General features: G+C 32.5%; 1 protein-coding gene across 4 annotated transcripts in view; it reads left to right on the top strand.

The window, feature by feature from the left end:
- The window catches only part of LOC145293829 (dual specificity protein phosphatase 3-like), a 265,871-nt gene that overhangs the window by 92,913 nt on the left and 148,921 nt on the right, over positions 1 to 24,037 (top strand). Inside the window, exons 1-2 of one of the 4 annotated variants that reach the window (XM_080140480.1) lie at positions 258 to 322; positions 21,171 to 21,251. The exons of 1 other annotated variant lie outside the window; for it this stretch is intronic. In XM_080140480.1, the coding sequence (XP_079996606.1) occupies positions 319 to 322; positions 21,171 to 21,251 (85 nt within the window). In that variant the 5' untranslated portion in view covers positions 258 to 318. Of the gene's footprint in view, positions 1 to 247; positions 323 to 21,170; positions 21,252 to 24,037 lie in introns of those variants that run through there. 2 more of the 4 variants (XM_080140479.1, XM_080140482.1) reach the window with 2 other exon arrangements.

Raw genomic sequence — 24,037 nt, 5'->3', positions numbered from 1 at the left:
TCTCTCTCTCTATATATATATATATATATATATATATATATATATATATATATATATATATATATATATATATAATTAGTATGTGTGTGTAATTCTTAGCTCACAGACTTAATGAAATGAAAACTAAACAACCTTTTTGTTTCCTTCTTCTTCCCCAAGAAGCACAGTCATTATCAGGTTTCTTGTCTACATTTGTTTCTAATAATAAAATGCTTTTCTATGGTCCAAATTGAGTTGTTTTTTTTTTTCGAATGTAGAAAAACTGCAAACAGTTTCAGTTTTTGCGTTTTCTCTCTGAGTGTCTTTTTCGGATTGATTATGGGTAAGAGAAAAATATTTGAATTTTGATGAAACCAACACAGATGAGTAAAATTATTTTGTTTTTCACTCATTTAAATTGAAAGTAATCAGTTGGAACATGACTTGATGAGCAAAATCTGACGGATATATTTGGTAGGAAACATTCTACTAGGGATGATTTTTTACGTGACGAAAAATCTCTGAATTTTAACTAAAATACATTACACTTATATTTTACCAAAAAACATTATTTTACTAAAATTCATTATTATTTTTTATTTTTGTAATTACATTTTTTAATATAATATACGAAATGAATTGAGGTAAACTTAGTTGCTATATTGGTTATTTCTAATAAATAGGTCAATAAGAATTTTAATATGGTAAGTCATGTTAAGAAAGTAAAATAGCATTTATATATTTATACGTTAATATAGAACATTCTATGTTTCACTACAGAATTGTATGTATATATATATATATATATGTATATATATATATGTGTATGTATGTATGTATTAGTGTGCGTATGTATAATTAAGTCCAAGTATATTGGTATCATGAACTAAAAGTAAATATTTTCCCCAAAAGTGCTCAATACATGAATAGAGCTTTTATAAATAAAATTATATAAACATTACGAGAAGCCTACGCGGATCGACCAACATTTCGACATTAACATGTTTTATTAGGACTCCAAAATGAATCTCATATATATAAAGCAAATTTGTCTGTATGTGTATTGTAGCATCACAGGTATTAGTGATGTATCACGACTTGGAATCAATGTCAAAAGTTCTGGAACTTTTTTGAACCCCATTATTCAAAATAAAATGTATATAAAAATAATATTCAAAACAAATTTTCCGACACTTTTAGTGTTTTCTTTCAGCTGACCAAACAACTACTTTTCCCGTCAAATCATCGCACATATTTTATGCTTTTCTCTTTAAGACATAACAAATTAAATAATCGTTACGATTCTGTTATTGATAATCATTTTTAAACAATCATTTTTAAACAATAATTTTTATACAATAATGACAGTTTGCTTTTCTCACTCAGTAGCTTGAGATGGGAAAGGGGATATAATGTTAACATTAGAAAGCATACAAGGAAAAGGACAAAACTAAAAAGAAATCGAAATTATAAAAATGGGTTGGAATCCTTAAGTTCAATTACTTTACCAATGATAAAAATGAAAAGAAATTTAATTGATATCTTTAAAATAATTAATGGAATTTCTAAATATGGAACATTTTTCAAATCTCGCTCTACAAAATGGACATTTATAGGCAACACGGGTTTCAAAAACTAAATCTAATGCACTTTTCTTTTTACTAATGAGTTACCAATATCAAGGCTAAAAGTTACTCGAGGATAAGGGTTAATGAGTTCAATAGATTCTCAATTGAATGACGATGGATATTATGAAAGAATCGAAGAGAATGAAATGAAACGAAATTTGATTACTTATCAGAACGGTTTATAACAACTATTTTTGACTGAAAGTCTTTTACATATAAAAAGATTTTCTGGTCGTCTCTATTATAATATATATCATATCATATAAACATGTTAAGGATATTAATGCACTTCTAACGAGTGTATGTCCCATGAAACTGTAGAAAGGTTTTAAGATACTCCAAATGTGTTATTATTACATGTATATTTATTAAACGTAAAAAAAGATTATTAAGAGTCCAAAAGAGGTATGATTAATAAGATTGGATTCTCATAGCAAAGTATTGATCGGTTGTTAAAACTGAATTGTTTTAGGAATTTGATTCTGTTTATGTAATTACAACTTACATCCTACCTTCTATCGATAAAGATACCTCCAGAGATGCTGTTTCAAAAATAATAACTGTTAACAGAATTGTACCAAATATTATTGGTTAAAAAACTGTCCAAATTAAAATTGCCTATATTTCAAGATTTACTTTTACCTCTGTTTAAATCATGATTTCTTGTATTTTTAATGGTCGGAGAAATATTTGCATCTTGGAAAATAAATGCAGTAACTTTATAAGTTGTCTCTCCTGACTAAGAACGGTATCAGTCTAAAGTACAATAAATGATCGTCTATTTTTTCCTTATTTGAAGTTGAGTAAAGCTTTCTCAGTTCCATGATTTTATTACACGTAACAATTCTTGCAAGTTGAAATTGAACCTGAAAATTTAGCTATATGATTCTATGGAAAATCTTAAAATTAAAACAATAGTTGGAATCAGCTTTAAAATGGTTGTTTGAAGAAACACATTTTTATATGGATTGATTCTTTAATTATATTTCTCAATTTCACATTCGTTTTTTTTCTGCTTTTGTCGTTGTGCCATGATTCGTTGTTTATGTGATCGTTACAACTGGGGAAACTGAAATAAATTTCCTATTTTCACAGAAATAATTCAGGTGGTGGAACAATGTGTTAAATAGGCACTAGAATTGTCTTCGATATTATCCTAAACAATAAGATGCCTTTGAATAAAATAAATGATTTAGTTTTGGAATTAAAAAAGAATATCAATTTCATCTGCAAGTTGCATAAGATTGTCGTCTTGCTGTTAACTATTCATGTTCCATTAATCACTTTCACTTAAGGTGAGTTTATCGCATTTGTAGCTATGGGTAAAAAATAATAATAGGAAAACTAATCTGTCAAACCTTTGTTAGAACAACTAGTCTTTCTCGAAGAAAACTTGTGATCAGTTCCCTGACAAATCATAAACCTCTACAGACATTACTTATCTGGTGGAGAGAATGGATGTTATTATTCACAAAGCACAGTCTATTACAAATGCCTCATAATCAAACATCTATACACTTTTATCGACAGGTAAGCCCATCCTACATGTCATTGTTTATGCATCTGATCAGTGCACTGAACGACACACAGGTTGATACACGTCTGTTCAGGTAGACTAGCACAAATAATAGATAATCAATTGATGTCCATACTCATTAGTCATGGTATTTTAACGATTCTCGATGTAGAGGGAGGAGGGTTAAGTAACCAAGCAAACAAAAATTAACTTTTTAACATCTTTTTTTTTGCATAATTTTTCTTTTGTTTTGTTCTACTTGCAAAAATACAAGTTAAAGGTTTGCCCAGTTTAACTTGCAATCAGGAAAAATAAATTGAAACTATCCTCATCTTCATCTTCTTTCATTCTACTTGGAATCATGAAAGATTTCATAGATCAACTCGATTATCTGGATCATTTGTTCTCATTTTGGATGTTATTTTCATAACGTTGCGACCGATGTAACCTTTTTCCGGGTGTGTCTTGTCTAACTGTGCAAAATTTCGAACTGAACCCTTTATTTTATTCGTAGTGTTCGATTGTTCTCGTTTCGTTAGATAAGGTACAAGACTTAAATGATTCTTAATTATATTCTTAATATTGCCTATACTGAGATTGAAACTCCAGAAGAATATCACTTCGAATTGTTTATACTTAGTGTAGTGAAGTAGAAAAAAAAAAAGAAATTTAAAAAAGTATAAGACACAGCTGTTCCTTCCAAAAGGTCGAGCTCTTCAACGTCTAAAAATAATTCACCGTCACAAAAAGAATTCACCGTCACTTCTTCCAACCGTCGTTTCACTCTCTGCGCTCTTCACACCTGCTTAAAAAAAAAAAAGTACCGTTTATATGCTGGCCATTTCTCCACTTATGCAAATTGACTATCAACCAGAGCCATCTAGTTTTCCATTTCTCCAAACAGCCAATTTGCAAAGGGGGACAACTCAAACCACACTTAGCACTGTAACCGTTGCACCACAAGTTCACAAAGATTCCTGAGTTCAACAAGGTGCATCTGAATAAAATTGGGGGTTACATCGGCAGAAACGTTGTGAGAATAACATCCAAGATGAGAACAATAGTTCAAATAACCCAAATAATGCAAGTTATCACTCCTCATCTAAAGAATTCTGGAATACAAAATCTATTCTCCAAAACGATGCTACGTTAGAATTTTACTTTCAAATCGCATGTTTGTAATCACCAACTATTTAACAATCGACCATCCTCTTGCTCACTTCCAAACCAACGTAGATACAAATCATATGGAGTTATAGATTCTCTTAAACACACAAATAAATATTATCGCTTTTTTTAATAGAGAATATAATGAAAGTCCAGATTATATTTATGTCATACACAAATCAAAATTTCAAATTAAAGACGTTAAGATCTCCAAGACTCTTAAAGAATTATCAATCATGATTGTGCTCTCAGAAGATGGAATTTTAACAGTTTTTATTTAATGTTAAGAGATGTGCTTAAGATACGGTAAACTGTAATATCCGTAACCATGCACGAAAAATGCTTCCTGCTTTTCATCCATTTTTATAGGAGAATGCAGATTCTTAACAATAAGTATAACTCGGCTCTCTTTTGGAGAATCAATGGAAATTGCTGCAATCAAATATTCAAATGTTTCAACTACTTTTTGTAAGAAAACGAAGTTATTAAACTCTTGTATGAAATTAATATGTTGAATATATGCTTGGAGAGTAAATATAAAAAAATTAAGAGTTAGAGAAGGTTCAGGTTTCAGCACTAAATAGTATAGATGATTCGTTGTAGACAGTCTATTGGACATATATTGTGATTTTATTAATGTCTCGTTCAGTCTCAAGAGACTGAATATCCTCTATAAAGGTAACTGCACGTGTAACTGTGAGGCAAGGGTTGCACAATCCCAACCACACTTCTCCTGAATGGGCACTGCTTGAGTCCAGTGACAAGGAGAAGTGCTAGACGACTGGAAACAATGCCTAGATAAATGAAGAGCACATACAGCACCTCAAACTTCCAAATGATCACCAATTTTACTACTGAGCAGGCTCCACGTTGCTTAACTTCGATGATCTAACGGGAACCGGTGTGTCAATGTGAATTATGTCATATATTATTTAGTATTAATACTGATATTAGATTTTATTAATATGCGAATGATTAGTATAAGTTTTATATGAATCCTATTTCTTTATTCCACCTTCACCTCACTCTCCAAAATTTGTTTGAATGGCATATCAACACTTTATTTCATGCTGAAAAATAATTCTAAATGAACTGATATTTTACCAATTGCTATGAGGGAATGGAAGTTCATATTGTGGTTCTATCTCTACCCTCCCCACTCTCCCTCTCTCTCTCGTGTGTGCTTGGATGAAGATGTGTTTTCCCTGTTTTGTTTCATACATGACGAATTGAGAAGATATTCTCATTTGCAAAATATCTCAAATGCTTGCAATCTTCTATGAAGAAAAAAAATAAAATGACATTCATTTTTTATAAGTTTTGGTTGGATTATTTCCATTTAAAAGAAACAGTATTTTACGACCCATCTGTGCACTGACCAAGCTCAATATGGCTTAACTATAAGGGACACACAGAATCTTAAAAAGATTTCTCAGTCGGAATATATGAAATAGCGGGTGAATGTTTGGCATCCAGCAGGATGTCCCATCCCCAGCTTGAATAAACTGATAAAAATGTTAAAAAAATTAAAGAGCTATCTATATTTTCTTCAGTTCATTTAACATCATTTTCCTCATAAGCTATGATGTTTTGGGAGTTTGTTTCTGTGTAAATAGAAACATGAGATTGGGTGAGAATCAGAGACTTGACTCCCATGAGTTTTGGCGAATAACAAACAAACTCTTGAACAAATGTGCTTCCTCAATCCTGATCATCATCGATAGGTAATTTCGTCCCCATCCGACAAACTCTTTGCCAAAGACTGCATGACATTTAATCCTATATAATTAGGGTCACTTACCTCATGAATTTTCCCTCAAGACTGAAAATAATCTGAGTGACATCCACATATTTGTTTGTAATGCTGCCACACTCATCAAAAACCTTGACGCCAGCAAAGCAAATGGTTCAGACAATATTCCAGTCATACTACTCAAAAAGTTGCAACTGAAGTTGGCACCCATCCTTGCAAAGCTGTTCAACCGATGCCTAAAAGAGAAATGCTTTCCAACACCTCATTAGTCTGCCCAGTATTTAAAAATTCTGGAGAACAGTTCTCTGCCTCTCATAACAATTAGTCTTCCATGTGTCATGAGTAAAGTGTTTAAATTTCTGATAAATAGAGAAATTTTCAACAACCTTAGAAAAAAACCCTACTTAGTGATATGTAATATGGCTTCCATCCTGCAAGATTTACAGCTGATGTGCTAACTGTAATCTCACATAGAATCAGTGAATCTATTGACAGGGGATTCCGCTCTATAATAATTCTTGCAATATCAAAAGCATTTGATATGATTTGACATGAAAGTTTACTTCATAAGATTATCTTCTCAACCATTGAATCCTTTCTCTCTGATAGATTAAGACAAGTGGTCGTTGATGAGCAGAAGTTGGAAGCTCAGTGTAAACACTGGTGTGCCTTAGGATCAATTCTCGGCCTAACCTTCTTCCTTATTTTTATCAATGATCTCCAAAACCACATTCTAAGTTCAGTCATCAACATATACGCAGACGACACTACCATCTATGACAACACTTCCATGATCAACAATGATAAAGATTTCGCTTAGTCTTTCTCCTCAGATCTTGAACATGTGGTACAATGGGGCAAAAAGTAGCTGGTTAATTTTAACACATCGAAAACCAAGCTTCTATCTTTTCACCACCAATGCACTGATCTTCATCTGGCCCCAATTGATATGAATGGCTCTAATCTCAAAGAAGCTTCGACAAGCTTCTTGAACTGACCTTCACTCTTGACCTTAAATGGAAGACTTATATCAAATCAGTTGCCAAGGTCGCTGGAAAAATTGTTGCGTCATTCTACCGCTCCAGAAGATATTTCACTCCCAACGCAATCTTCTACTTGTATAAGAGCCAAGTACGTCATAAAATGGAGTACTGTTGCCACATCTGGGCAGTTACTGCTTAAATCACCCTATTCTGTTTTGACAGCTTCAAAATCTCATAGGTGATGTTCTTTTCTCCTCCCTGCAATCTCTTTCCCACAGAAAAGAAGTTGCGAGCATGGTTCTGCTCTATCGATATTTCCATGGCAGGTGCTCGTCAGAGGTTCAATCTATGGTCCCACCACGCCAGATTTTCACAAATATTATTTGCCTAGCTACAATGACTATCAGTAGTTTCTCCACTCTCTATCTGTGCCTACATCTAAACATCTTTTGTCTTTGGAGGACCGGATTCTAGGAATTCTAAGTATAGGCAGGCTAAGGGAGACCGAAATTTTGCTTGTAGAAATTATTACTGATTAGAAAAAAAGTTATGAATCTGATAATTTTTTGTAATAGTGTCGAGAGAAAACGGAACGTTTTATATTTGTAAAGTAAATCTTCAGAATTTTTTGTGTGGAAGTTAGAATATTGGCTATGGCTCCTGTGATTTTACGTATGACGCTACCAATGACAAATATATATATATATATATATATATATATATATATATATATATATATATATATATATACTAAAAGACCGCCTGGCGTCGCCTGGTCGTAAAATACACTTAAATATTATATTTTAATTCATGCAGATTTCGTATTTATTATTATAGAGCAAATTCTCAATCAATTATTATATTGGCCCTAATATAATAAGTGGATAGTCTGGTGAAAGGTAAAGTATCCAATGACGCTAAAATCCAAAAATGCAAATCCAAGAAAGTTAGTTAAATTTCCATTCGCACAAGTAAAATCCAAGGGAATCGCGTAATTGGAAGATGGTCCAAAATAATCCAAAAGGCCGAAATCCATGGAATTATTCACAAATAGGTACAAGAAAAAGGGGAATGAATTCCAATAATATTATTAAAAGAAAAATAAGATATGCGTTAGATTCGGCTGCCGAGGCAAGGCGTAATTAAGAAAAATGAGTGAAGAAGAAGAGAGAAAAAATGAGTGAAGAAGAAGAGAGAGAGAAAAAAATTGAATGGTGATTGAATTAAATATAAAATAGAAAAGTTAATGTCAAAATGATCCAGACAAGATCACGTTAAAAGGCGCCAAAAATATAGAGCAAAAAAGAGGTCAACTGAAATGTACAAGTTATTGCTTAAGAAAATATCAGCAAGAATTATTAAAAGACACCAAATGAAATGAAAAAAAATTTAAGGGAGAGGATGGCCGGTATCTGCAAATTCAGGAAAAAGCAAGAAAGAAAGTAAGTAAATGCATATAGTAAAATATAAGTAAATATACATACAAGATATGAAAGTGTGGGTAGATTGATATATTAGATAGATAGGAAAGTTTAAAGAATAAAGCAGAAATTGCAGATAAAAAACCAGCCATGCAAACAAGAAATAAAGAATTAAAATAAAGGATTATTAAATTATAAAGTATTAAGAAGTATGTAGAAAAAAAAAACGATAAAGTTGAAGAAAAAATTATATATCTATATAAAAGGTAAAAGTAATAACTATCTAATTTCAAAATTGCCATAATTAAATTTGGACTTATGTTTACAGAAAGAGATCAGTTCATTTTTAGAATTTATTGTATTGTTACTTTGAGGGGAAGTAATTACAGTTATAGCTTCGGTTATGCAGAGGCGACATGACTTAGAGCCTGGAGTATAAGACTTAACTTTTTTTATGATAGTCCATTTGATTGAGAAGGGGGTATTGTTAGAGTTAAGTTTTTTAATTAAAGTAGTTAGAGAAGTTCCTTGGTTATTATTAGAATTATGGTTGTTAAAAGAAGCAATATGGTTTGATATTCTTTTCTTAATTAATGTTGAAGTAGCGCCGATATATGTATGTACTTTATCAAAAGCTCGAGGTCTGGTATTAATATTAATTTGCTGATTTGTATTAGGGAAATAGTTTGAATTTTGTTCATTGTGTTCAACAAAGAGCGGGACAATGATTGTATGAGGACTGTTTTGGAGGGGATAATGAGTGTTGTTAATGTTAGGATGGCTATTAAGAGAAATATTATTATTCTCATTATTATTATTATTATTATTATTATTATTATTATTATTATTGCTATTTGTATGATTGTAGATGGAGAGGCTGCTCGAGTGGTATATATCAGATGGAAAATGGGAAGAAGGATAACTTTAAGATGAAATATTAGTGTCTGTTATGGGAGGATTGCGCGGGAGCTCAGTAATTGTGCATGAATATATAACATCGTATATATATATATATATATATATATATATATATATATATATATATATATATATATAGTAAAACTGGTAATTAGTAAAAACCTGAAGAGAGTGCTCAATACTATTACAGAGAAAATATGTGTTTTATTTCTTTATTACTGTTTTATCTGTTTGGTTACATATGTTTCGGATGTTGGACCATGTTTACGATCCAACAGCCTCATCAGACCTTCTGACGAGCTGACGAGGCTGTTGGATCGTAAACATGGTCCAACATCCGAAACATATGTAACCAAACAGATAAAACGGTAATAAAAAAATAAAACACACACACACACACACACACACATATATATATATATATATATATATATATAAATATATACTTAAAAGAGTGTAGCCATCAACAATTGTGGGTTTTTTTAAAAGGTTTTCATCCTATTTTTATTTTAAAATATTTTTATAACGCGTTTCGAGATTAGGGTGTGCTCTCTTCAGATGTTTTCGTAAAACGTTTTTCTTTAAAATGGGAGTCTGTAAAGTTATTTTTACCTCCGCTGATACTAAATGTGTCTTTCAGAGTGATGTGTGGTCTCAGACATTCTGACTCCAACTGTAAGTGTTCAAAATGTCCGGTCAAAGTTAGATTCAAAGAAGGGTTTTTGGTCCATTCGGTGAAGGTTTTTATGTTTTTTTTAGGGTTCCTTTTAAAGACTTTCTTTCCCCATGTATAGCACACACTCACACACACGCATACATATACATTCATGTACATGTACACATGCATACACACACGCACGCAGGCACACACACATACACACACGCACATACATAGAAATATATGTAGTAGCATACATATATACATACCCACCTACACACTCACATACGTACTCACACACATCCACCACTAACACGTCAATTATTTTTATTTTTTTATTTTTTTATTTTTTTATATATATATATATATATACTTTTTTTTTTTTCAACCAAAACACACATGTATATATGCGCTTAATCATTCAGACATAAGTACACGCACCCCCACACACACAAGTAAGATGGAGAATAGGTAGGAGAAAATATATATACACACATATACACGCACATACACACATATATATACACACATACATGTATGTGCATATACACTCACAAACATCCACATACTATGTAGGCACATACACATACACACACACATGCACACACACAGTCATATGCAGGGGCTCACACATATGTGTATATCCATATCCACACGAACACATTTACCCACTTATACATGTGCATACATATGTAATATATATACACACACACACATATGGATGCGTATACATTCATCCACCCATATATATATATATGGGCACATGCACTCACAATCACACATACACATACATATTCATATATCCCACCTTATGCATATATTGGTTGAAGTTTCATTTCTTTTCTAATCCAAGCACATATGCATACATGGATTCGGTCACCCAAACATAAGTGCACATATACACACAAACAAGATGTAGCATAGATAACAGATGATATATATATATATACACACACACACGCATACACAATCATATGTACACACTCACACACACACAATCATATGTACACACTCACACACACACACACACACACGTATATACATGCACACATGCGCGTACATACACATACATACGTACAATTTCTAATTGTTTGTTTAGTTTAGAGAAATGGTACTGTACTGGGTATGGATGCGTGCACCCGTGAAAGTGTGTGTGTGCTTTATTGTGCTTTTTTTGTTTCGTGTGTGAGGGTGCACATTTACCCCAGTATGCATGCGTGTAAGTGTATTTTGTGTTTTGCCTATTTATGTGTATAATTAAGGAGAGATGTTTAAGACAGGGTTAAACTTTGCTATGAAGTTTTTTTCTTGTGTTAGCAAGTAGAAGTAGTTGTCAGTTTGAAAGATGGGCATTATCTCGAATCTGCCTCCACTGCATGTGTGTATATGTTGTGATACATGCAGGTGTCTATTTTCCGCGATTTTGATGTTGGATCGGTGTAGGGCTACTCTATTACTAAGGTTTTTTGTAGCGACTATGTAGGATTTATCGCATGCTGGACATATTATTACATAGATCACGTTTTTTGAGGTGCAATCTAGGTTTTTTTAAATTTTGAATGTTTGTATGGGGTTCGTAAATGTGTATGTGTTTCCCTCTAATATTATGTTGCAGACTCCACATCGTTGTTTGTTGCATTTTGTGACTCCTTTTGTTGCGTCTTGATTGAGTTTGGATGAGGTAAGAATGCGTTTTAGGTTTTTGGGTTGGCGTTTGCTTTTTATTATTTTTGTTGTTTTAAGGAAGTTGTTTAGTTTGCTGTTTTGGTTAAGTAGGACGAGGTTTTTCGTTATCTCTGTGAAAAGCTCTGGGTTGTTTGTGTTGTGTGTGGAGACATATGTTAGGATTTGTTCTTTGTTTCGTTCTTTAGGGGTTCTCAAGTCCTCTACTGGTATATTTGTCGCAAGTTGGATCCCTTTGTCTATAAGTTGTGATGGGTATTTTCTTTTTCTTAAATTTATTCGTAGTTCCTTGAGTCGGATTTTCCGAAGGTTATTGTCCGTGATTATGGTGCAGATTCTACGTGCTAGGGTGTAGGGAATTGATTTTATGCAGCTTTTAGGCTGGTGACTTTTAAAGTGTAGGTATTGTTGGGTGTCTGTAGGTTTGCGGTAAATGTCTGTGATAATGTTATTGTCTTTAATCTTTATCAGTATATCTAGGAAAGGTAATTCTGTAGAGCTCTGTTCTATGGTGAATTTAATTTTTGGGTGTAGGTTCTGGAGTATGGTGTGTAAGTCTGTTATGTCCCCCCATGTGGGTTTCCATAGGATGAAGCAGTCATCTAAGTACCTTTTCCATGATTCTACAAACAGTATTTTAGTGCTGTGGCCAAATTTTTGTTCTATCTTTTTATATAAGGTTTCTTCTAGGTAGGCTAATGTAAGGGTTGCGTAAGTCGGTGCCATTTTTGTTCCCATTGCTGTACCTAGTGTTTGGATGTAGTTGGTATTGTTGAATTCGAAGGAATTATTATTTAGAATTATGTCTATACTATCGATAATGAATTGCTTTGTGAATCTGGGATGTAGTGTTTGTGCGTGTCTGTTGATCTAAAATATTATTGCTTCTTTTCCTAATTCATGGGGTATATTACTATATAAACTGCTAACGTCAAATGTAACTAATAGTGTCCCGTTTTCTACTGTATGTGGTAAGGTAGTAAGAAAAATGGATGTCGTCCCTTATATAGCTCTTAACTTGATCTGTGAAAGGTTGTAATAAGATGTCTAGAAAGTTGCTAAGTCTGCTTGTCGGACAGGCTGGTCCTGCTACAATGGGTCTAAATGTGAGGTCACTAGGGTTTGGAGCGCTAATATATTCTGAGTTTTGTGTATCGATGGCAAGTTTTATTATGCTAGATTTGTGTATTTTAGGCAGTCCGTAGAAGTTGTTGGTCTTTGTAATGAAATTTGTGAGGAAGTCCTTTTCTTTCTTTTTTAATATTTTGTTGTGTGTTGTACAAAGTTTTGTGATTTTTGAGATGGTGGTGTTATCTATGTTGGTACTAATGGGTTTATAGTAGTGTTTTTCATCCAGTAATTCTGTAATTTTTGTTTCATAATACGTTTTGTCCATGATTACTACGGCACTGCCTTTGTCTGCTTCTTTTATGTTGTCTGGTGTGTTGTGTTTGTTAAAGGTGCGGGTTCTTGTGTTTGAGGTGTTATTATTGAGGTGTTATTAGTGTGTGTTTTGGCTGGGTCAGCTGTTGGGAATTTGTGTATGACGTGGATATACTGTGGTTGCTTTTTTGTGTGTAGTTGTATCTGTTGTGTGGATGTGTTTGTGTATGGTGTGTTTTAGGGTGATGTGATGTCTCCTTGTAAAATGTCATTATTATTACGGATCTTTTCGAGTGCTTGTTTTTGCTTATGTGTGAGGTTGCTTGTGGTTTTGTCTTTTTTTTTGGAGGTTAAGGTTCCAGAGATTTTCGAAGTAGCTGTTTAGTTCTTTTGTGTTGTTCTGTTTGTTAGGGAAATATGTTGATTTGTTTTTTACTAAAGAATCATCTTTGTCCCCTTTGTTATCTAGTGTTTCTATTAGTCTAAATTTCCGTTCGAATTCTTTAAGGTCCTTTTTTAGTTCAGCTATATTGCTTTTAGGGGTGGGGCAGAATTTGAGGCCCAGCTTCAGTATTTCCATTTCGTTCTTTGATAAGGAGTATGTGGATAAATTGATGATTTTGGGTCTAGTTTTTTCTAACCTGGAATTGTTGTTCCCTGGGGGTTTCCTAAAAAATGGTGGGGGTTGTTTGTTTCCTTGTTTCGAGGAGTGGTGTGTTTTAGGGTGATGTGATGTCTCCTTGTAAAATGAGTGTTGTGTACAATATTGTGAGGGTTCAGTGATAAATGATTGAATGGGTTGTCGTTATATGTTGTTTGTGTTGGATAGTTGTGTTTCAGTTGGAATTGGTGTTGCTGTTGAGGATACATGCATTGTTGTATAGGGTTGTGTTGTTGGGGTTTGTTGTAGGGAAGGTCTGTTAGTTGGGATTGGTGTTGCATGGGATATTCTGATTGTTCCCGTTGATGGGGGAGGTGCTTTAGGGGGTTGTTTCTTTGTGTGGGATATGAGGGGTGAGAGTTGTAGGTAGTGTTTTTAATTATGTGATGTCTCAGGTAGTTGTGTTGCATTGTGAGGATGTTTTGGTAGGGGTTGTTTAGTAAAGGTATTTTTTCGTTGTTTGTGTTAGCGATGTAGTGTCTGTGGGAATGGATTTTTGATTGTGTTTGCTGAATTGGGTGGTAATAGTTAGGTTTGTATTGCTTAGGATTGTATATAAGTGGGTATTTTTGTGGAGATGTATTGTGTGGTATGTTGTCTGGTGTGTTGTGTTTGTTAAGGGTGCGGGTTCTTGTGTTTGAGGTGTTATTATTGAGGTGTTATTAGTGTGTGTTTTGGCTGGGTCAGCTGTTGGGAATTTGTGTATGACGTGGATATATTGTGGTTGCTTTTTTGTGTGTAGTTGTATCTGTTGTGTGGATGTGTTTGTGTATGGTGTATGTTTCGTTTCTTACTTTTGTTATGTGATCTCTGTGTTTGCGGATATCGTGTAAGAGTGTTCTGTTCCTGGTTGTCCTTGTATGTGTTTGTCGATTATTTGCTTCTTTCTTTTTTCGGCAGGGTTTTTAGCCAGGTTATTTTCCGTCCAATGATTTCCCTGGATTTTTCCTCCTCTTCTTTGCATTCAGAATCCCAGAGTTTCAAGAGGGGTTGGTGTGTTTCCTTGGGGCAAAGTTCCTTGATTTTTTAAAATATTTTATTGTCAATTTCTGTGTACTTCTCCGTAGAGTGTACTTTCTTGTCTTCCCGTATGTTGATTTCGGCCTGAAGTTTTGAAATACTCAGGGCTTTTTTGATTCTCACTTGTTCCTCTGTATCTTGCGGTGTAATTTTTTCCCGGAATTTATATGGAATGAATTGGTCCTCCATCGTTAGAAATGTCTTGTATGTTGCTGCGGTGTCGCTGCATTTGACTGCATGGTAAAAAGCCATTTTTCTTTGTTTAAGGAGGATGTTCCAGTTTTGGAGATTCTGTTTCTTGGGTTTTAGTAATTCATTCTGTATGTATGGTCTTCTAAAGTATTCCAGGTATTCTTGTTGCGTTTTGAGTTGGTTAATGATTTCCTCAAATTGGATCTCTTTCTTATCCTGTTGGTTGGAAATGAGCTGGATTATTTTGTCCATTTTCTCATTTAGTTGCTGTAATCCGTCCTCGAGATGTTTGTGTTCTATGGAGAGATTTGTCTGTGAATCCATCAGGTCCTCCAGAGATTTTTTTCTTGTTGCTGGCATTCTGTCGTTGTAGTTATTTATATTAAAAGTGATGGTTGTGTAGTTCCAACGAGAGAAAAAAAATGTATATTTAAAAGAGTGTAGCCATCAACAATTGTGGTTTTTTTTTTAAAGGTTTTCATCCTATTTTTATTTTAAAATATTTTTATAACGCGTTTTGAGCTTAAGGAATGCTCTCTTCAGATGTTTTCGTAAAAAGTTTTTCTTTAAAATGGGAGTCTGTAAAGTTATTTTTACCTCCGCTGATACTAAATGTGTCTTTCAGAGTGATGTGTGGTCTCAGAAATTCTGACTCCAACTGTAAGTGTTCAAAGTGTCCGGTCAAAGTTAGATTCAAAGAAGGGTTTTTGGTCCATTCGGTGAAGGTTTTTATGTTTTTTTTAGGGTTCCTTTTAAAGACTTTCTTTCCCCATGTATAGCACACACTCACACACACGCATACATATACATTCATGTACATGTACACATGCATACGCACACGCACGCAGGCATACACACATACACATACACATACATAGAAATATATGTAGTAGCATACATATATACATACCCACCTACACACTCACACACGTACTCACACACATCCACCACTAACACGTCAATTATTTTTATTTTTTATTTTTTTATTTTATATATATATATATATATATATATATATATACTTTTTTTTTTTTTCAACCAAAACACGCATGTATATATGCGCTTAATCATTCAAACATAAGTACACGCACCCATACACACACAAGTAAGATGGAGAATAGGTAGGAGAAGATATATATACACACATATACACGCACATACACACATATATATATACACATACATGTATGTGCATATACACTCACAAACATCCACATACTATGTAGGCACATACACATACACACACACATGCACACACACAGACATATGCAGGGGCTCACACATATGTGTATATCCATATCCACACGAACACATTTACCCACTTATACATGTGCATACATATGTAATATATATATACACACACACACACACACATACGGATGCGTATACATTCATCCACCCATATATATATATGGGAACATGCACTCACAATTACACATACACATACATATTCATATATCCCACCTTATGCATATATTGGTTGAAGTTTCATTTCTTTTCTAATCCAAGCACATATGCATACATGGATTCGGTCACCCAAACATAAGTGCACGTATACACACAAACAAGATGTAGCATAGATAACAGATGATATATATATATATATATATATATATATATATATATATATATATATATATATATATATATGTATATATATATACACACACACGCATACACAATCATATGTACACACTCACACACACAATCATATGTACGCACTCACACACACACACACACGTATATACATGCACACACGCGCGTACATACACATACATACGTACAATTTCTAATTGTTTGTTTAGTTTAGAGAAATGGTACTGTACTGGGTATGGACGCGCACACCCGTGAAAGTGTGCGTGTGCTTTATTGTGCTTTTTTTGTTTCGTGTGTGAGGGTGCACATTTACCCCAGTATGCATGCCGGAGAGAGGGAGAGAAAGAATAAGAAACCCCTTTTTCAGATAGCTTTACTTTTAAACTCTTTGAAGGTTTTGTTTGTTAAAAAAAAAAGAGAGAAACCGAGAATAAGAAAAGAACCTTGCAACCTGCATGTTTTTCTTTTCAGAAAAAAAAAGAAAAGAACCTTTTGTTGAAAAACTGAATTTGAATATTTTCTATTTTTTATGTGCTTTTATTTCAGCCTTTCTGTCAAGTAAGATTTGTTTTTTGTTTTTGTTTTTATTCCATGTTACTTACAGGTTTTTTTAAGCCTGAGCTTAGGAAAATATAAGCAACCATAACTATTTTCTTTAAATAAATTCGGATCATTTTAAATTCATTTCGGGTCTGTATTTCTTTTGCTCATTTTTCTTTACTTTGTTTATTCCCCCCCCCCTTTATTTTGTTACCCTAAAAAGCGGATTTTGGTAAGAACCCCAAAATTTCGTCAATGGTGACGTACACACGGTCTTGAACAGAGGATCATTTGAGCTGTATTTGAATGCTCTACCACTAAACTATATCTCCAGATTATAATGAGGCCCTGTCGGTGGGGCATTACAATACACCGACTGCCCCCCTGCAGAGGGTAAAAGTCCCTCAATGACCTTAAACTATATCCAGTGGTGAGGCCCCAGCTTGCAGGCTTTGGGGAGTGTGGAGCCACCCTTTAATTACCATTGCTCCCAGGTCCACTCTGACCCAGAGTGGTAGTACCTGTTAGGGTTCCAACTATGGGTTAAATAGAAACCGACTTGAAAACAACAAATATATTCTATTAAAAGTTTTTTCTGCCAAAAGCTATTTTTAAGATCGGATTTTTTCGATATTCGATACTTATCAAATTAATTTTGGTACAAAACATCTCTAAGAACACTCCATCCTTCCAGCGTGGCCTTAGCTGAGATTGAACTCACTACACGAGTTTATAGTGTAATTCAAATCTTGTCGGTAGCTGAATACTTGATTCTTCGCCAGGGCTATCAAAGGTATTTTTTATCATGACACCATCACTAGATGGGGTGCCTACCATGGCTTAAGAGAGTCTCATCTACCCTCGAGAGAAGGATAGATCGCACCAGTTTCTCAACCTGGTATTTTACCTCGTGGTACATACAGCACATCGCCTTCCCAAATGTACTGGCCAGGCTCAACGTTGCTTAACTTTGCTGATTTGGCGAGAACTGGTGTGTCAATGTGATTGTGTCGTATGAGAACACTGCCAGACATAAATTAGCTTAGTGAGAAATTTGCAAAAGATAGGCCCAGCCGTTTCGGAACCTATGAACAAGGAACTCACACAAAATGACATAAATATACATGCATATATATTTTAAGGGGATTAGAACAACAGTCTGGAGAGCGGAGTATATTTTAATGTATTAGTAAATTCATTAATACAATTAAAATAAAAGAAAACAGTGCTCGTTGTAATGTAGATATATAATAAGCTCGATAGGCATATATATCCTAGAGCTATTTTAATATTGAGTAAGATGATTGATAATTTATAATTAAAATTTAAAATTAAAAATCGGTTTCATAAGGAAGAACAAACAAAATCAATGAATTGTACGATCGTTTCGGAAATGATGTTTTTATTGAGATAGACAATAAGTCTTGGACAATAATTATCCTTTGTCTTTCGAGACTAAACAGCATCATTTTATATATATATATATATATATATATATATATATATATATATATATATATATGATGATTGTTACTTCTTGACAGAAGCTTAGCATCTCTTCCGGTTGATGTCGGGTATCCATGTGCACTAGATGGCTCTTCTTCTTCCACAATCAATCACAGAATGTGGCAGAGGAAGTAGGCAGTATTTGCTAGTGCTTACAGAGGAACTGTGTTATGCACTTTTGAGTGTCGTGTCAAACTGCTTGCAGATTTACAGACCAATTCACAGATATTACAACAATACTTGGGTGGTCTGGGTGGCAGCAAATCCTCATAAAATTGTTGGTGTTGTCTAACCTTGTATGACTTCACATGGTTCAGAAGAATCTACCACAAATTGTACATATGTACACACACATATATACATCTACATACATATATATACATATGTGCACACACACACACACACACACACACACACACACACACACACACACACACATATATAAGTACATAGGTTTAATAAAATAGTTGAAAAACACTTTAGTAAGATTTAAAAATATATTTATTATTCAAAAAAGAAATAAAAATAGAGGTGAAAGTTCTTAATCTGTGGAGTTTCAAAGAAATACTTTCCTTCTCGTTAGAGGGGATGAGTTAGCAAAATGCATAAAGAAATTTTGCTTGTAAAGTATTTAAAGAAAAGGTCCATACTAGTGTAAAATTTAAATATAGAACAATAAAACAGATGGACTGGGGTAAAAAGGAAAAATGGTTTCACGTGATATTCCCATGGTTATTGAGTCCAAAATCCAGTAAATCAAAGAAGGCAGTGAAGGTAAACCATCCAAGTTTGTGGTAGTCCAAATGCATGTTGTTGGAGTTTATAAATGGTCCAAAAAATAAATTTCTGTGTGAATAGGCATGGATGAAAAAGTCCAGTCTGTGAGTTTAATCAAAAAGAAAGCGAATTGAAGAATAAGTAGAGAGAATTAGCATGCAGTGGACAGAGTAATCAAGGCTTCAAAGCTGTGGAGTAAGGGGCGTTGATAATCTGATTGTCATAACAACTTAGCGTTGTAAAAGTAGTAATTAGGGCAGTGTTGTGGGGGTGAAGTGGAATAGATCAGTGGATACGGTTTGGTGGAATTATGAGCAGAGTTAACAAGATTGTAGCAGAAGCATTTAAACAAATTTTGGGGCACTAAGCTTATTGGAAGATTGGAGAGTTTTATTGAGAATTTTAGTGGATTCTAAGGGTTGAGGAAAGAATAAATGAGAATTAGAGGAAGAAGAGGGCAGTTGACGCCTGCAGGCTCTGTCATATTGCAACCAATAAAAATAAAAATAATGAAAAAATTATGCTCGAACTCCCATACAAATGTATGTATACCTATGCATAAGCACACTTAAATGCACACATGAATACAAGCATTAGAGCTCATATACACGTCAGAGCATGGATGTGCATATCTATATATACAAAGAAGACAAATACATGTACACATGCATAAACATTCTAGCAGAGTCCACAGGGGGTGGGGGTAGCCGATCAATGGGGAAAGAGAAAAGGATAGGGAATATATAAATTAATGGTGTAAGATAAAGTGCTGAGGATGTGAAAAGAAGAGATCTTATAATTGATGGAAATGAGATTTTAAGGGAATTATTTAAAATTAAATAATTTCAAATTAACCATATTTAAATTTATGTCTGCAAAAGGAGACTAGGTCGCTTTTAAAGTTTACTATACTATTGCTTTGAGGAGAAGTAATTATTGTTATAGCTTCAGATGCGTTGAGGGTACACGACCTAGCCTGGGGTATATATATATATATATATATATATATATATATATATATATATATATATATATATATATATATATATATTCCATTAATCAGTTTTTAATTTGATGGTTGTCAGATCTATATTTGATATCAAATTATCTTTTGTCTTTGAAAAGAACATAGTTTATTCTGTCTGCCTGGCTAATATTCAGAAACTATCAAAGATATGTATAAAAACGTATGCTAATTAAGCAGGTTATGGTAAAAATTTTTTTAATTCTCTTTAAGTTGGTGTTACAAGAAATCAAATTATTTAATGCAGAGTTACGTTAAAAATGTTTTGTCAATTAAGAAATCAAGGAAATATTTTATAATTAAAAGTCAAATAGTTTAGATAAAAATTTAAAATTATAATCAACAAAAGAAGATGGCAAATATATACTCACTTTGGTTTCATATTTTTACTATCTTGATAGAATGGTTACATGATAAAGAGTAATGCCTGGGAGGATTGTATCGTAACAACGGAATAGATTCTAACCTACACTGAATTAATGATTTGAAAAGTTGTACAATAAACTGAATTGAATTTGTACACGTAATAGAAGTAATAGTATAGTTTCGGCTTTAGACAGACAGATACCAAATCTCCATTGGTAATAGATATGAGTAAAAATGTTAATACACATAGGGATCTTTATTCATTCCCTGGCAATACCAGGTAACACCGTGTTTACCTTTCAGATGACAACTTATTCTTTTTTCTTCATCTTCATAATCAAATGTGTTATTTTTTTCTTTGTGAATGTTTGTCAATTTTATTCTATTCACACTTTCCAGGAATGTGTCGGTTCATCGATGAGAGGAGAAATGAGTTGAAACGTTGCTTGTCTGTCAGTGACATGACGGACCCCAACAAAGGTGAAGTGATGTTATTTTGAAGCCATTCTCTTCTAGCATGCCGCCTTATATAATCAGACAACCAACACTCGCATCTGCTGCCTTTTTTTTTCTTTTATTGTCGTCTTCGTCAGATTTTATTTCTCGGAATACTAGCATGCTTCACTTTAAAAATTTTATTATATATATATATATATATATATATATATATATATATATATATATATATATATATATATATATTAGTTATGTATATATAAAAGTACGTGCAAAATGAATGGCCGATCTCCAAAATGTATAAAAATTTTGATCCTGTCTTTTCGCTTAAAAATTCACTAAAATTCAGGAAATCAACCAATTTTAATGAAATTTTCAGTATTTATTACTCAACGATCACAGAATATAATAAAGCCATGTTTTTTTTTAATCTTAGTGAAAACAAAAATACCTTTACTAAAGTTATAGTTTAAACTACTAAGAAAACGCAGGAATTTATTTTTGCTTTGTTTAAATGAAAATTAAGTATCGCAGATATTAATAATTAAATTTTTTTTAAATATATTTCAGAAATATTACATAAAAAGTCCGGGTTAATGAAATCAATATAATTGATGAAAATTAATTTCTCAAATTAACGATATTATCATTAAATAAATCAGTATTTATTCAATATTTTAACCAAAAAATAATTTAATTGCAAAAATAAGTTTATATGATTTTAATGATAACAGTTTCTGGAAAATTTTTATTATAATATTTCATTATGAACGTGCAAACATCAGCGTAATAAATCTTTTTAATAATCTTTAAAAAAAAAAACATATTTAAAAGTTTAAGTCCTCGGCCAGTAAAAAAAATTATTTAGTATTTTAAATCAATATGATAATTTCAGAAAATTATGTTTCCAGAAATTTTTAAAATTAATTTAATCAGATTTGAAGTTCGAATGAATTCTTGTTGTTTTTTATTTCAACATTCGTCACTGTAACACGTAAATATATATTTTTTTCTTTTAGAGTTAAACTTTGATCTTTTATCTTTCAAATATAATCAAAATTTAAGTGTAGACTAAAAATTAATGATAATAAACCTCTTTTAAAAAAGTATAGTCGTGTGTTTTTTCCGCCATTTTGCCCGTACCATATATATATATATATATATATATATATATATATATATATATATATATATATATATATATATATATATATATACACACACACACATTTTGAACATGTATTTCTCAATGTCAATTATTTCGCTTTATCCTTATGCTAGCTGTTCTTACTCAACGTTGCGTCGGTATATTTTATTTTTATATGTTTAAGTCCATGTATACTTTTTCAATTTTTATTTGCTTTGGTAAAAACCTAATTTAGTCATGTAAAATATTTGCAGTGCATAAATGTATGTTGCAATTCAAAAATGTTTATTTATTGTATGTATTTATTTTTTCTTTGTTTTTTTGTTTTTTAAATTTATTTCTATTTCGAAAGATAGACGAAAAAGTTTCAGTAAGAAATCCAAAATATTTATTGTGGTACGAAATTGAAATTTTCTCCAGAAAATAATATTTTTTAAACATGAAATCACAATAAATATCGACATTTCTATTATTGATTGCTAATGTAATTATTCAAACAAAATATTTTAATATATTATTTGGGAGTTTATATATATATATATATATATATATATATATATATATATATATATATATATATATATATATATATATATATATTCAATGCCGGTAAAAAAAAAGTCTGCAAATTTAAGATAAATGTAAACAACAACAAAATAAACAATAAAAAAGTAGACACCACATGATAAAAATAAAACTAACACTAGCAGAAATAATAATAATAATAATAATAATAATAATAATAATAATAATAATAATAATGATAACAAACCAACCCCGGACAAGAACAACCATACTAAAAATAAAAATACTAATAATGAACAAGATAAATGCAACTGTAGACACCGCACACTTTGCTCACTTCAAAATAAATGTCTAACCAAAAGCGTAGTTTACCAGGCCATATTATTTGCGAAAGAAACCCGAATAACAAGAAATATTACGTAGGTATGACTTCCTTAGATTTCAAAACTCGATACTATGACCACAAAAGTACATTCAACAATAAAAAACACCGTATGAAAACAACACTAGCAAATAAATACTGGGAACTCAATGAAAGCGGACATTCGGCGGTAGTCGAATGGAAAATAATAAGACAAGCTACCACGTGTAGAGACCTAGACGACCCATGTAGATTATGTCTTCATGAAAAATTTGCTATCATGTACTTTAAAGAACCCCAACATCTATTAAACTGTAGGAGAGAAATAGCAAACAACTGTGTTCACAAGATAAAATTTATTCTAGGATAGCGATACAAAATAGTTTTAAAACTAACAAAAACAATAGAAAATAAACAAATAAATAAATTAAATAAACATGAATATACGTAAACGATCAGATATATATGTATGTATGTATGTATATATATATATATGTGCATATATGTATGTATATATATATTTATATATAAACTAGCATAAAAACCCTAACCTAGATTTAAAACAGGTCAAGAAACTAGATATCCAGGCTAAATAGAGCACACACAAAGGAACAGGTCAACCAGAGGTCAAATAGGCCTTTGTCCGATAAGTGCATGTTTATTGGGTGATAGGAAGGGCGCGGTGGATACTAGAAAGCTGATTGGCTAATTAAAATCTCAATAGAAGGTGCATATATAAAAACGACAGACAACTACAAAATTTGGGCATAAGCCTGA

This window comes from Euprymna scolopes, chromosome 15 (assembly GCF_053919585.1).
Source record: "Euprymna scolopes isolate OS-2025 chromosome 15, ASM5391958v1, whole genome shotgun sequence".
Taxonomy (NCBI): Eukaryota; Metazoa; Mollusca; class Cephalopoda; order Sepiida; family Sepiolidae; genus Euprymna; species Euprymna scolopes.
The sequence above is the reverse complement of the archived record's forward strand: the minus strand, read 5'-3'. Positions and strand labels throughout refer to the sequence as shown.